The sequence below is a fragment of the Anolis carolinensis genome, unplaced genomic scaffold (genome assembly GCF_035594765.1).
Source record: "Anolis carolinensis isolate JA03-04 unplaced genomic scaffold, rAnoCar3.1.pri scaffold_10, whole genome shotgun sequence".
In the NCBI taxonomy this organism is placed as follows: Eukaryota; Metazoa; Chordata; class Lepidosauria; order Squamata; family Dactyloidae; genus Anolis; species Anolis carolinensis.
The window spans coordinates 2,405,299-2,421,323 of NW_026943821.1; the positions used below are offsets into that span (position 1 = coordinate 2,405,299).

Below are 16,025 nucleotides of genomic sequence, written 5' to 3' on the forward strand. Positions count from 1 at the left end.
GTGTTCACTATCCCTTGATTGACTGCTATCTGGAGTTTCACTGTTCCAACATCATTAATAATAATAATAATAATAATAATAATAATAATAATAATAATAATGTATTATTACATTATATTATTATATTATTATGCATTTCTGAGTTGGCACAGGAGTAGACATTATTATTATTATACTATATTATCATATTTTAATTTTACTTTCCAATAATATATTTTTATTTCATTTTACTTAGTAGTTTATTTGAATTTTTTCATTATTTCATTACAGTATATCATAATTTTAGCATAATATTATATTGTATTTTTATATTATATTGAATTCAATTTGAGTGTTGTATTATTATGCATTTCTGAGTTGTCAGAGGAGCAGGCAGGGCTTAAGACATTATTATTATGATTATACTATATCATTATATTTTATTACATTTTATTATGATGGTAGGTATATTATTTTTATTATCTTTCATCATTTTATTATGTCATTATTATCCTTGATAAGGCCAACTGGCTAAGCAATAAACTGTTGTTGTTGTTGTATGTAATTATTATTGCATCATCATCATCATTATTATAATATTACACTATTTTTATGAATTTCTGAGTTGACGTAGGATCAGGCAGGGCTTAATATGCGATGGTGATGGTGATACAGGAGTAGATACAGGAGTAAGCTTAGGACATCATCATCATCATCATCATCATCATTATTATTTACACTAAGATTTATAGTTCATAACTTTGACCATATTCTTATTTGTTTACTTTCTGTAGGTGGCAATCAAAATAATCGACAAAACCCAGCTGAACCCAACAAGCCTCCAAAAGGTGAGAATCTGGAGTAAATAGGCATTTGTTCGGACTTAAATCCGGACACAACAAAGGATTTTCTTTGTGCACTGAATTGGAAATGTTGGCCCCATTTTAGGAGGCAACCCCTGACAATGAGGGATTATGGGATTCAGGTTCAAAATCAGGTTCAAAATGTCCCTGTTGTAGAAGATGAGGAACAAAGAGTGCAAGTTCATTTTCCCACAGCAAGGAATGATGTTGCTGATACTGAAACTAGCCAGGTGCAAATTGACTTAGAAAAGGAGGACAGTTCTCAGTCTGATAGCAAGCAGGCTGATGCTAACAAGCAGTCTGACCTTGATGAAATGGAATCTTGGTCAGAGGCCAAAGAAATGCTTTCATGCTTTGCAAAGGGTATTAAAGCAATGTGTTTGGAGACAAACCTTTGTCAAAGCAACTTTTTGTTCTACCAAGAAGCCAGCTCTCGTTTTCCCGAATTACCTTGCAGCCTTTGTGTTCACGTTATTGGGACTTTTGCCCTGTTCTAATGGGACTTCATTATTCCTTGTGATTTCTTGATTTATCCTCGAAGGCTTTATTTTGTGATGATCTTTTGGAACTTTACTTTGGCTTTTAAAGAACTTTGTATCTTCTATTTTCTAATAAATTAAAAAGACATCAGCTTATGTGCAGTTTGGTGTATTCAGCAAGGTGAAGAGGTGCGACACATGGCCCATTAAGAGGGCTGGGCTGGCGATTCCAGATCCCAGAGAAACAAAACATCATGTATTAATACAATCATGCAAAAATGACAGAGGATGGGTTTGACTGTAGACATGCAGATTTCCTTCCGATGCGAGAGGTCCCGTTCATCAAAGGTGCAGGTAGTGAAATTGGTTCTTCCCCAAGGGGCAAGGGAGATGAGTCGCAATGTCCAGGTAAAGTCCAGCAATATAGGTGAAACTGGGAACTTGATGACGAAGTTCCCAGCTTAGTTTCTTTCCCCCAGGATATACAATTGTGTGGGATGCAAGACATCTTTGGGTTCAGGAACACGGAAGGAATGGGGATCTCAGGAGCATAAAACATTAGGTTAACACAACATATAGGTGAAATAGGATCACAAAGGAAAAAAACATGGAGCGTTTGGGGCAAATTATATACATGAGAGACACGGTTTTCCAAAGTACCTTTAACAAGCCAGGCTTCCCAGAGGAAAAAGGGGAAGAAAGGCAGACAGAGTGGAAGAAAAAGCGAAAGAAAGGAAAAGAGGAAGGAAAGGACGGGGAAGGAGGAAGAAAACAGAGAAAAAGAGACTTCAGTGAGTGGGGACCTCGCCCAGGTAAACTAGACATCCCAAGGACCCGGGGCTGGTTTTCTCATGCAACACATCTGCACTGTTGAATTAATGCAGTTTGAAACCACTTGGTAACGGTTGTGTTCTCAGTGCAATGGGATCTTTGCAGAGAAGGAATGCTGCAACTTCCATAGCATGGATTTCATAGCATTGCACCATTGCAGTCAAAGTGGGGCTAAACCACATTAATTCCACAGTGTAGATGCACCTTAACATGGAGGAAGATATGCCGTTCCTTAATTAGCAATTCCTGGAGTCTTTGTTGGTTGCCATGGCATTTTTGCTAATTAATGGCAAGTTTAGCGAAGAATTGCTTGTTTGTATGGTTGCCCTTTTTCGCTTCCTTGGATGATTATAGGCTTTATTATCTTGCTTTATTTGCAGCTTTTCCGTGAAGTCAGGATCATGAAGGGCCTCAACCACCCCAATATTGGTATGTTGGCTTGTGGATGATGGGAGTTGTCATGCAAATCATTTGGAAGCAGGCAAAAGGTGTAATTGCACCAACATGACATTCTGGAGAACAGCCAAAAACTCACAAATCCGTTGCAATATAATATACTGTGTTCCAACTCATGCTTCTTTGGGCTGGTGGATGATGGGGTTTGTAGTCCATGCCCCTGAAAAGGCACCAGATTTGGGAAAGAAGGATATATTTGCACTAAGGAGGCATACATTGTGATAAAATTTACTCCAGTCCAATGAATATAGGATTAAATTGGTGGGTGATGGGAGTTGTATTCCATACAGTAGCCCAATCAATATAGAATTAGGTTGGTGGATGATGGGAGTTGTACTTCATACTGTAGCCCAGTGAATGCAGAATTAAGTTGGTGGATGATGGGGTTTGTAGTCCATTCTGTAGCCCAATGACTCTAGGATTAGGTTGCTAGATGATGGGAGTTGTAACCATACAGCTGGAAAGACACCAGATTTGGGAAAGAAGGGCATAGTTGCACCGATGAGAAATTCTGGTTATTGTTGTCACAATATAATTTACAGCTTTATATTAGTGGATGATGGGAGTTGTTATACAACATATTTGAAAGTAGCCAGATTTGGGAATAAAGGGATATACTTGCACCAAGGAGACATTCTGGTTATTATTGTGATGTAATGTACCATGGTCCTATGCCGTCACACCCAGGCACCTTTTAGAGCTTTAAGATGTGCTTCTTTCTTTGCCCGGGTGAACTGCGGTGGCCTTACTTTGAAGCTCAGGAATCCCAGTAACCAGAGTCACTTCAAGTTGAACAATCAAACAAGATTTTATTTTCTCAAAGTCCTTGGCAGACTTGGTACACGTAGTTAAGGTTACAAATACAAATAGTCAACTTATAAAACCTTGGAGATGTTCCTTTCTTGCCTTTCCCCTTAGTTGCTGGGTTAACTTCCTCCAAAGGTGAAGAGATCCTGGGATCCTCTCTACCCTAGGCCTGAGCTGCTATACTTAGAAAGAGCAGATCTTTCCCTATCTAAGCTCAGAGCTAGCTTGGAGACGAAGTATTGGAGCTTCTTCCAATGGCTGAGAAATCCTGAGATATTCTCTGCCCCAGTGCTGAGTTACTATTTTTAGAAAGAGCAGGTCTTTCCCTATCCACGCTCAGCACCAGTTTCAAAGGCAGGTCAGTACTTACGATGGCTTGTCTGAGCTGGCCTGGCTTTGACCACACAAGCACATCTGAGTTCTGTCTAGAAGGCAAAAGGCTTCTCAAAATGGAGCCTTTTTCCCCAGTAAAAGGGGCAGTCTCCAGAACAAAAAGGTACATTTGCAAGCTGAAAGCAACAAAGGCCTGCAGGCTGGTTGCAAACCTCTGTTAATGGCAAAACTATCAGGTTGCTGCAGAATCTGCAACAGCCCTGGAAGAAATGCAAACAGGTGCTATTCCTGCAACTATGGGCAACTTGTAAAATCAAACCCCTGGGAGACTGAACAGATCCAATGAATGCAAAATTATGCTGGTGGATGATGGCAGTTGTCATACCAAAGATTTGGATCAACCTAAAGGACCAAGATAAGTCACTTAATGCAATGTCAATGCCACAATGCATGAAATCTGGGCATGTTGATGGCAATTGTGTTTGGGTGGAGCAGGGTTTGAAAATATAATCTAACAATATCTCTCAATTTCAGTGAAACTTTTCGAAGTTATAGAGACGGAAAAAACCCTCTACTTAGTGATGGAATATGCCAGCGCTGGTAAGTGGTATGGGACCCCCATCCTGTTGTTACCATTTTGTCCAGTTGCCCACTTTCCCCTTTGGATGGCGCTATGTCTCCCGCCTCCTTGCTAGTTATAGTGCAACAAGTACCGAGAGTTGTAATTTCATAAGGTACCGTATATACTCGAGTATAAGCCGACCTGAATATAAGCTGAGGCACCTAATTTTACCACAAAAAAACTGGGGAAACATTGATTCCAGTATAAGCCGAGGATGGTAAATTTCAGAAATAAAAATTCTTATATAAAATAATGTATACACACAGATACAGATATACAGGTACATTGAAATCTCTAAATATCTATATGTTTATAGGACTTGCAAACATATGAGGGGGAAATTCATACATAAAATTAATGTATATAGATAGATAATTAGATACAAATATAAAGGTACATAGAGGGATTGCAAAGGCTTGCAGGGGGAAATGCCTATATATCTGTAGCAGAGATTAACAAATATTTCAGGGGAAAATGCTTCTATAAGATTAATGGGTATATCTGTATTTTTCTTCCTGACTTGCAAGGGCTTCTTTCCCTTTTCAAAACATTCCCTTGGTTAAGAGCGAGGGAGGCTTTGGAAAAGAAAACACTGATAAGGGAGGGGAAGATGAGAGATAAATATATCATCTCCAGACTCCGCTGGGGCTGAAAAACTCGGCTTATCTTCAAGTATATACGGTATTTTCCTTGGGCTGCAAAACCTTACTGAATGCACCCCCTTTCCCCTTTTATTTTGCAGGCGAAGTCTTCGATTACTTAGTCTCTCATGGCCGGATGAAAGAGAAAGAAGCCCGGGCCAAGTTCAGACAGGTAGGGAAGCATGGGATATAGGCTGTATATGGGGTTTCAGTCTCTTCCCCAGCCCCAAACCCATTGCAAAGGGTTCTGGGCTTTGCAAGCAATAATCTCTGAGAATTCTTGGAGAGCAGGAGAAGTCCCAAGAGGCTGGAGGAAGAGGACTAATGTTGTCCCGAACTTTAAGAAGGGGAAAAAGAGGACCCAAACAATGACCAATGTCCAGTTGGCCTGACATCTGAGAAATATGCACCACGATAAAGGTTCAAAGCATAGAACACAATATGTATATTAGAGCATCATATACATAATAATGTTAACAATAATACAAATAATACAACTGATGACCAAATTCAGTCAGCTGTAGTGGCACACAGTCGTAACTTACAGAGTAGTAACTTACAGAGTATAAAGATTTTTAGACTGCAATCATCCAGATCCCAGAAGGGCAGTTGGTTCTCGCAGAAGCAGAGGAAGCAGGAGGACATTTTTGCTCCCTGGCTTCAGGTAGGATTTGGCTAAGATTTGGCTAAGATTTTAAACTGAGTTTGGGCTTGGCTCCTGTGGTCAAAGTCTAACTGTTGTGTGACTGTTGTGTTGAAAGAGAGCCAGGTACTTAAGTTGATTGACAGCAGGCATTGTCCCCTGTTAATTGAGTTTCTGGGAAAGCTTTATTTGCCAGTGTGAGTTTCTGCCAGAGCCTGATCCCAGAAGGGCAGTTGGTTCTCGCAGAAGCAGAGGAAGCAGGAGGACATTTTTGCTCCCTGGCTTCAGGTAGGATTTGGCTAAGATTTGGCTAAGATTTTAAACTGAGTTTGGGCTTGGCTCCTGTGGTCAAAGTCTAACTGTGTGTGACTGTTGTGTTGAAAGAGAGCCAGGTACTTAAGTTGATTGACAGCAGGCATTGTCCCCTGTTAATTGAGTTTCTGGGAAAGCTTTATTTGCCAGTGTGAGTTTCTGCCAGAGCCTGATCCCAGAAGGGCAGTTGGTTCTCGCAGAAGCAGAGGAAGCAGGAGGACATTTTTGCTCCCTGGCTTCAGGTAGGATTTGGCTAAGATTTGGCTAAGATTTTAAACTGAGTTTGGGCTTGGCTCCTGTGGTCAAAGTCTAACTGTGTGTGACTGTTGTGTTGAAAGAGAGCCAGGTACTTAAGTTGATTGACAGCAGGCATTGTCCCCTGTTAATTGAGTTTCTGGGAAAGCTTTATTTGCCAGTGTGAGTTTCTGCCAGAGCCTGATCCCAGAAGGGCAGTTGGTTCTCGCAGAAGCAGAGGAAGCAGGAGGACATTTTTGCTCCCTGGCTTCAGGTAGGATTTGGCTAAGATTTGGCTAAGATTTTAAACTGAGTTTGGGCTTGGCTCCTGTGGTCAAAGTCTAACTGTTGTGTGACTGTTGTGTTGAAAGAGAGCCAGGTACTTAAGTTGATTGACAGCAGGCATTGTCCCCTGTTAATTGAGTTTCTGGGAAAGCTTTATTTGCCAGTGTGAGTTTCTGCCAGAGCCTGATCCCAGAAGGGCAGTTGGTTCTCGCAGAAGCAGAGGAAGCAGGAGGACATTTTTGCTCCCTGGCTTCAGGTAGGATTTGGCTAAGATTTGGCTAAGATTTTAAACTGAGTTTGGGCTTGGCTCCTGTGGTCAAAGTCTAACTGTGTGTGACTGTTGTGTTGAAAGAGAGCCAGGTACTTAAGTTGATTGACAGCAGGCATTGTCCCCTGTTAATTGAGTTTCTGGGAAAGCTTTATTTGCCAGTGTGAGTTTCTGCCAGAGCCTGATCCCAGAAGGGCAGTTGGTTCTCGCAGAAGCAGAGGAAGCAGGAGGACATTTTTGCTCCCTGGCTTCAGGTAGGATTTGGCTAAGATTTGGCTAAGATTTTAAACTGAGTTTGGGCTTGGCTCCTGTGGTCAAAGTCTAACTGTTGTGTGACTGTTGTGTTGAAAGAGAGCCAGGTACTTAAGTTGATTGACAGCAGGCATTGTCCCCTGTTAATTGAGTTTCTGGGAAAGCTTTATTTGCCAGTGTGAGTTTCTGCCAGAGCCTGATCCCAGAAGGGCAGTTGGTTCTCGCAGAAGCAGAGGAAGCAGGAGGACATTTTTGCTCCCTGGCTTCAGGTAGGATTTGGCTAAGATTTGGCTAAGATTTTAAACTGAGTTTGGGCTTGGCTCCTGTGGTCAAAGTCTAACTGTGTGTGACTGTTGTGTTGAAAGAGAGCCAGGTACTTAAGTTGATTGACAGCAGGCATTGTCCCCTGTTAATTGAGTTTCTGGGAAAGCTTTATTTGCCAGTGTGAGTTTCTGCCAGAGCCTGATCCCAGAAGGGCAGTTGGTTCTCGCAGAAGCAGAGGAAGCAGGAGGACATTTTTGCTCCCTGGCTTCAGGTAGGATTTGGCTAAGATTTGGCTAAGATTTTAAACTGAGTTTGGGCTTGGCTCCTGTGGCACCTTTACTAACTATCCTTTGCAGTACATACAGGAAACAAAGCAACATAAACAAATACACAAAGACGTGGTTTGTTGCAGTCTGCACATAAAGTGCGTGCATATTACTTAACTGTACAAAGATCCCACTTGGCCACCACGCTCACCAAGAGATGCAACAAAAGCAAAACATTCCCATCACATGCACCAGCTGTGGCATGTTCCGCTTTTTCACACAAAAACTAGACAACTACATCTGCTCCAAATGCAAACAGATGACTCTGATGGAGCAGAGGATCCAACAGCTCGAGCACCGTATTAAGACCCTTAAGGACATTCAGGCACTCGAGCTCTTCTTGGACACTGCACAACACGCTGCTGTAGATCAGCAGCCTGCATCACACCAACACCACCAAGACCATGATCAGGAACCTTATGGGGAGATCAACTCAAAGGTAGACAACCCTCAGGCTTGGAAGGAGGTCACCCATAGAAGGAGACGCAGGACCAGGCAGCCTCCGCAGAACTCCTCTGCTCAGCTGCATTTACACAACAGATTTGAAATTCTTACATCATTAACATACAATCAGGAAACACATCTTGTGGAGGACCACAGTTTCTTAGATACCACTCAGTGGACCATCCTGGATCAATGCGCAGGGGATAGCCCTGACAGGGACAGTGCATCACCACAGTCACACTTATGTAATCATGCAAATGCTCCATCCCCAATCATAGACCAGGAGCAACAGGAACATCCTTGGGAGAGTAATGGGCTCTCGGATGTATCTCAATGGATTGTCATTGATGAATGCACTGGGGATGTTGAGGAGGAGGACAACACTTTACACCTACATGATTCACTTCAACAGGAACACTCTTCAGGGGACATACACACTGTCTTGCACAAAAGGGACCCTGTCAATCCTCAAAGGAAACAGGTCTTGGTAGTAGGTGACTCCCTCCTTAGAGGAACGGAAGCCATCATTTCCAGACCGGATGGGATGGCTCGAGAAACATGCTGCCTCCCGGGGGCAAAAATACACCATATCACTCAGAGGCTCAGCAGGCTCCTAAAGCCCCATCACCCTCCCCACCTTATGTTGATTCATGTAGGTACCAATGACACCGCTAGGCATACTTTTCAAAAGATCACAAATGATTTTCGAGCTCTGGGAACAAAGCTAAAACTGTATAATGTACAAGTGATCTTTTCATCCCTCCTCCCCGTTGTAGGACATGGCTCTACAAGGGCCGGAAAAATAGTACAGGTCAATAACTGGCTCAGAAAATGGTGTCAAGAGGAGCATTTTGGCTTCCTTGACCATGGTCTACTCTTCCAAGAGGATGGACTACTGGCAAGCGATGGGGTGCATCTCACACAAGTAGGAAAACATCTTTTTGCACACAGACTCACAAACCTCATCAGGCGCACTTTAAACTAAATCCACTGGGGGAGGGGAACAACAGCCTGGCGAACACTATATTACCCACGACCACAGGGAACCGCCGTAAGGCTAAACGGAGGGCTGCACAAACACAGCAAGGACCAAGTACAGAGAGCACAATAATCCCAAAAAAACAGCTCGAGGGGAGGTCACAGGGGCTTACATGTCTTTACACTAATGCTCAGAGCATGGGAAATAAGCAAGACGAACTCCAACTCCTAGCACAGCACCACACATACGATGTCATAGGCATCACTGAAACCTGGTGGGATGACTCCCATCACTGGAATTTAACCATTGAGGGCTATAACCTCTTTCACATAAATAGAACAAAGGGGAGAGGAGGGGGAGTAGCTTTATATGTCAAAAACAGTTACGTTGCAGAAGAAATGCAAGACTGTAATCCGGGAAACCAGCTTGAAAGCATCTGGATAAGAATCAAGGGAACCGGGACTCAAAAAGATCTTGTCGTGGGTGTCTACTACAGACCTCCGAGTCAGGATGAAGGACTTGATGAAGCCTTCTGTCAACAGCTGACCAAACAGGCACAAAGAAGAGATATAGTAGTCATGGGCGATTTCAATTATCCCGATATCTGCTGGAAAACAAACTCAGCCAAGAGTACAAAGTCCAACAAATTCCTCACTTGCCTTGCAGATAATTTTATGGTCCAGAAGGTAGAAGAGGCAACAAGGGGATCAGCAACTCTTGATCTAATCTTAACAAATGTGGAAGACCTGATCAATACAGTTGAAGTGGTTGGATCCTTAGGGGCAAGTGACCATGTGCTCCTGCAGTTTGCAATACAAAGGAATGCTGAAACTAAGACAAGTCAAACACGCATTCTGGACTTTAAGAGAGCTGACTTCCAAAAAATGAAGGAATTACTGAGCGGCATTCCATGGACGCCGATATTAAAAAACAAGGGAGTTAAGGATGGATGGGAGTTTTTCAAAAGTGAAATACTCAAAGCGCAAATGCAAACAGTGCCAACAAAGAAGAAAAATAAGACAAGTGCAAAGAAGCCAGAATGGATGTCCAAAGAACTTCTAACTGAGCTAAAGCTCAAAAGTGACATGCACAAGAAGTGGAAAAGGGGAGAAATCACCAAAGAAGAATTCAAACGTATAGCCAACTCCTGTAGGGAAAAGGTTCGCAAGGCTAAAGCGCAAAATGAGCTCAGGCTTGCCAGGGACATAAAAAACAACAAAAAAGGTTTTTTTGCTTATGTTGGTAGAAAAAGGAGGAAAAAGGAGGCGATAGGGCCACTGCAAGGAGTAGATGGGGTGATGGTGACAGGGGATAGGGAAAAGGCAGAACTGCTTAATGCCTTCTTTGCCTTGGTCTTCTCACAAAAAGAAAGCCATCTTCAACCTCAGCAACATGGAATGGACGAAGGATTGGGGGAAATCCAACCCCAAATAGGGAAACAAGTTGTCCAGGAACACCTGGCCACTCTAAACGAATTCAAGTCCCCAGGGCCAGATCAGCTACATCCAAGAGTATTGAAGGAACTAGCGGAAGTTATTTCAGAACCACTGGCAATCATCTTCGAGAGTTCTTGGAGAACAGGAGAAGTCCCAGCAGATTGGAGGAGGGCGAATGTGGTCCCTATCTTCAAGAAGGGAAAAAAGAACGACCCAAACAATTACCGTCCGGTCAGCCTCACATCAATACCAGGCAAGATTCTGGAAAAGATCATTAAGGAAGTGGTCTGCAAACACTTAGAAACAAATGCGGTCATTGCTAATAGTCAACACGGATTTACCAAAAACAAGTCATGCCAGACTAATCTGATCTCTTTTTTCGATAGAGTTACGAGTTGGGTCGATACAGGGAATGCCGTGGATGTAGCATATCTAGATTTCAGTAAGGCCTTCGACAAAGTCCCCCACGACCTTCTGGCAAACAAACTAGTAAAATGTGGGCTAGACAAAACTACGGTTAGGTGGATCTGTAATTGGCTAAGCGAACGAACCCAAAGGGTGCTCACCAATGCGTCGTCTTCATCATGGAAAGAAGTGACAAGTGGAGTGCCGCAGGGCTCCGTCCTGGGCCCGGTTCTGTTCAACATCTTTATTAACGACTTAGACGAAGGGTTAGAAGGCACGATCATCAAGTTTGCAGATGACACCAAACTCGGAGGGATAGCTAACACTCCAGAAGACAGGAGCAGAATTCAAAACGATCTTGACAGACTAGAGAGATGGGCCGAAACTAACAAAATGAAGTTCAACAGGGACAAATGCAAGATACTTCACTTCGGCAGAAAAAATGGAAATCAAAGATACAGAATGGGGGACGCCTGGCTTGACAGCAGTGTGTGCGAAAAAGATCTTGGAGTCCTCGTGGACAACAAGTTAAACATGAGCCTACAATGTGATGCGGCAGCTAAAAAAGCCAATGGGATTTTGGCCTGCATCAATAGGGGAATAACGTCTAGATCCAGGGAAGTCATGCTCCCCCTCTATTCTGCCTTGGTCAGACCACACCTGGAATACTGTGTCCAGTTTTGGGCACCGCAGATGAAGGGAGATGTTGACAAGCTGGAAAGCGTCCAGAGGAGGGCAACTAAAATGATTAAGGGTCTGGAGAACAAGCCCTATGAGGAGAGGCTTAAAGAGCTGGGCATGTTTAGCCTGCAGAAGAGAAGGCTGAGAGGAGACATGATAGCCATGTACAAATATGTGAGGGGAAGTCATAGGGAGGAGGGAGCAAGCTTATTTTCTGCTGCCCTGCAGACTAGGACACAAGGGAACAATGGCTTCAAACTACAGGAAAGGAGATTCCACCTGAACATCAGGAAGAACTTCCTCACTGTGAGGGCTGTTCGGCAGTGGAACTCTCTCCCCCGGGCCGTGGTGGAGGCTCCTTCTTTGGAGGCTTTTAAGCAGAGGCTGGATGGCCATCTGTCGGGGGTGCTTTGAATGCGATTTCCTGCTTCTTAGCGGGGGGTTGGACTAGATGGCCCTTGAGGTCTCTTCCAACTCTACTATTCTATGATTCTATGATTCTATGAAATGCTACATAGAGCAGTTTTCAGTATAAAACATATATCAAACATATATCAAACATATATCAACCAGGCTCCAACTGAAATTTGTTAGCGACACAATATGTTTACATTCAGTCTCGCCAAAATGGTATGTAATATGCTGTGAAACTAAATATATCAGTGTACAAATCAATTATATATCTATATATATATAAATGAGTGATGGCATCACGGCAACCCACAAAACAACAAAACTACAGGCCCCCCAACATCGAAATTTGACAACACAACCCATCATCCATGCCTCTAGGTTGATACAACAAAAAGAAAAGAAAAATAAAGTCCTACTTAGAGGGAGAGCAATAAATGTTTTTATCCAATTGCTGCCACTTAGAAGGCTAAGCTCCGCCCACTTGGTCTCCTAGCAACCCACTCAGCCCAGTGTTAATAAAAGAATAAAAAATAAAATAAATACAAATAATACAATAAAAATAATTAAAAACACTAAAAAATAATACAATAAAATACTATAACAAAATAACTAAAAATAATACAACAAAATAATAAAACATAATAAATAAAAAAAATAACTTACAATAAAATTAATTAAAAAAATACAAATAACGTCAAATAAAAATTCCACAACTACTTTTAACCAATACCACCACCACTTTGCCACAGCAACGCGTGGCTGGGCACAGCTAGTGTGTGTATATATATATATATATATGTTTGATATATGTTTTATACTGAAAACTGCTCTGTGTAGCATTTAAATCTGGATGATTGCAGTCTAATTATTGACATTACATTATCATTATATCATTCTATTATTATTCTATTATTATTGTAGTATATTATCATATTATTACTATTATATTATTATTATAGTATTCATTATTCATGACTACATTGAAACTAGAATAGAGAGAAATCAGTGTGGAAACTGCAAGAAGTACCATAGATTGTTGTACATGGAAATAAGGGTAGTAAATAGTTTTTGATTTATTAAATACAGTTATATATTACAATTATACATTTTTGTTATTTAAACTATACATATTGAGAAATTATGTTTTTTTTTCTCGAAGTGACACATCACCCAAGTCATGCTAGGGTTTTTTTCTTGGTGAATTTTGACACACCAAGCGCAAAAGGTTGCCCATCATTGTTCTAAAGCAGGGGTCCCCAAACATTTTAAGCAGAGGGCCAGTCCACAATCCTTCAGACTGTTGAAGGGCCGGATTATCATTTGAAAAAAAAATACAAACAAATTCCTAAGCATACTGCACATGTCTTATTTGTAGTGTAACAACAACAACAACAATAACAACGAAAGAATACAATATTTAAAAATGAAAACAATTTTAACCAATATAAACCTACTAGGATTTCAATGGAAAGTGTGGGCCTGCTACTGGCCAATGAGATAGTCAAGTTAATTAGGATTGTTGTTGTTGTTGTTGTTGTTGTTGTGTGCCTTCAAGTCATGTCAGACTTTGGCTGAGCCAAAGTCTAAAATTAATTATTTATTTACTGCATTTATTTACTACATTTATATCCCACCCTTCTCACCCCAAAGGGGACTCAGAGCAGCTGTATGTACATACAATATATTATATTATTAGCATAGCACAGTATTAGCATTATATATTACTATCTTGAACTATACCACTATACTATTATATAATACTAGCTGTGCCCGGCCATGCGTTGCTGTGGCGAAGTATGGTGGTATGGGAAATAAAGTATTGAGGAATAACCCATCTTCACAACTGTATAAAATGCACACTGAAGTGGATTATATGGCAGTGTAGAGTCAAGATAATTCAATTCTAAATGGGTTATATAGCTGTGTGGAAGGGCCTTGAGTCTACACTGCCATATAATCCAGTGCAAATTAGATAATCTGTGGAAGAGGCCTAAGTGAAGCCTAATTCTGCCTGTCCCCTGGGCTGAATCGATTGCTAGGAGACCAAGTGGGCGGAGATTCGCCTTCTAACTGGCAGCAATTGGATAAAAACAATTATTCCCCTCCCTCTAATTAGGACTTTATTTTTCTTTTCTTTTTGTTGTATCAACCTAGAGGCGTGGATGATGGGTTGTGTTGTCAAATTTCGAGGTTGGGGGGCCTGTAGTTTTGTTGTTTTGTCCGCTGCCCTGATGCCATCACTCTTTTATATATATAGATGTAATATATACCATATCATTAATATTATTATATGGTATTGTTATTAGTATTATATTGTATAACATAAGATTATTATCAATATTATATGTATATACAATATATTATATTATTAAAACTGATATAAAAATATTATATTATAAAACTGAGGGCGGGGGCCAGGTAAATGACCTTGGAGGGCCGCGTCCGGCCCCCGGGCCTTAGTTTGGGGACCCCTGTTCTAAAGGAACCATACGAGTCGGAGAGGCTTTGGCCATATGGGCCACTCACGTGACCAGCTATCGATTCCTCAATTCCGGCTTCGGGGCTGAAATATTGATCGTGGTCTGCTTTAAAAGGGTGGGAAAGACGTCACGTCTCGGCAGGAAGGAAAGGCGCATGGGGAGTTCTGCACATGCCCATTAATTCCTTGTTTTCCCTTTCTAGATTGTCTCTGCTGTGCACTATTGCCACCAAAAGAACATTGTCCATAGGGATCTCAAGGTAAACAAAGCGCCCGTTGGGTGACTTTCCTCTTTTCCTTATGACAACACTTATGTTCCTGGGTTATCACATCATCATGGTGTTATTGTTATTATTATTATTATTATTATTATTATTATTATTATTATTATTATTATTTTGTATGACACAGCAAACAAGATAGATATGCTGGATTTCGTATCACAAAATCACAAGTCGAACACTTCCCAAGTGTCTAGGACTGTGTGATGTATTTTCGGATGATGTGCACAGATCCCGGTCGGGTGGCCTTTTGCAGTTGGCAGATCGTGATTTTGTCAATGTCTATTGTTTCCAAATGCCGGCTGAGATCTTTTGGCATGGCACCCAGTGTGCCCATCACCACCGGGACCACCTGCACTGGTTTCTGCCAGAGTCTTTGAAGTTCAATCTTGAGGTCCTGATAGCGGCTGAGTTTTTCCTGCTGTTTTTAGTCACCTGGGATGGCGACATCAATGATCCAAACCTTTTTCTTTTCCACAACCGTGATGTCTGGTGTGTTGTGTTCCAGAACTTTGTCAGTCTGGATTCGGAAGTCCCACAGTATCTTTGCGTGCTCATTTTCCAATACTTTTGCAGGTTTGTGATCCCACCAGTTCTTTGCTGCTGGGAGGTGGTACTTGAGGCATAAGTTCCAATGAATCATTTGGGCCACACAGTTGTGCCTCTGTTTATAGTCTGTCTGTGCAATTTTCTTACAGCAGCTGAGGAGATGATCCATGGTTTCGTCGGTTTCCTTGCACAGTCTGCATTTTGGGTCATCAGCTGATTTTTCGATCTTGGCCTGAATTGCATTTGTTCTGATGGCTTGCTCCTGGGCTGCAAGGATCAGGCCTTCCATCTCCTTCTTCATTATTATTATTATTAAAATACAATTTTGGTGTTCATTTGATGAACATATTGATTATTATCATATTTATCATCATCATCATTATTATTCTACAACTCCTATGGTTCTATCCTAAAAATGTGGGAAAAGTTTAGTTTTACAGTAGAGTCTCGCTTAACCAACACTCGCTCATCCAACGTTCTGGATTATCCAATGCATTTTTGCAGTCAATGTTTTCAATACATATTTGATATCTAATAGTCCTAATAAATAATATTTTTGGAGCCCCCGGTGGTGCAGTGGGTTAAAGCCTTGTGACTTGAAGGTTGGGTTGCTGACCTGAAAGCTGCCAGGTTCGAATCCCACCCGGGGGGAGCGTGGATGAGCTCCCTCTCTCAGCTCCAGCTCCATGCGGGGACATGAGAGAAGCCTCCCACAAGGATGGTAAAAACATCAAAACATCTGGGCAACGTCCCCTGGGCAAC

At 41.7% G+C, this 16,025-nt stretch overlaps 1 protein-coding gene across 2 annotated transcripts in view; it reads left to right on the forward strand.

Moving 5' to 3' along the window:
* Positions 1-16,025, forward strand: part of mark4 (microtubule affinity regulating kinase 4) — a 104,064-nt gene that overhangs the window by 58,234 nt on the left and 29,805 nt on the right. For both annotated transcript variants that reach the window (XM_062962899.1, XM_062962900.1), the window contains exons 3-7: positions 774-827; positions 2,533-2,581; positions 4,283-4,348; positions 5,113-5,183; positions 14,637-14,693. In XM_062962899.1, the coding sequence (XP_062818969.1) occupies positions 774-827; positions 2,533-2,581; positions 4,283-4,348; positions 5,113-5,183; positions 14,637-14,693 (297 nt within the window). The remainder of the gene's footprint in view (positions 1-773; positions 828-2,532; positions 2,582-4,282; positions 4,349-5,112; positions 5,184-14,636; positions 14,694-16,025) is intronic.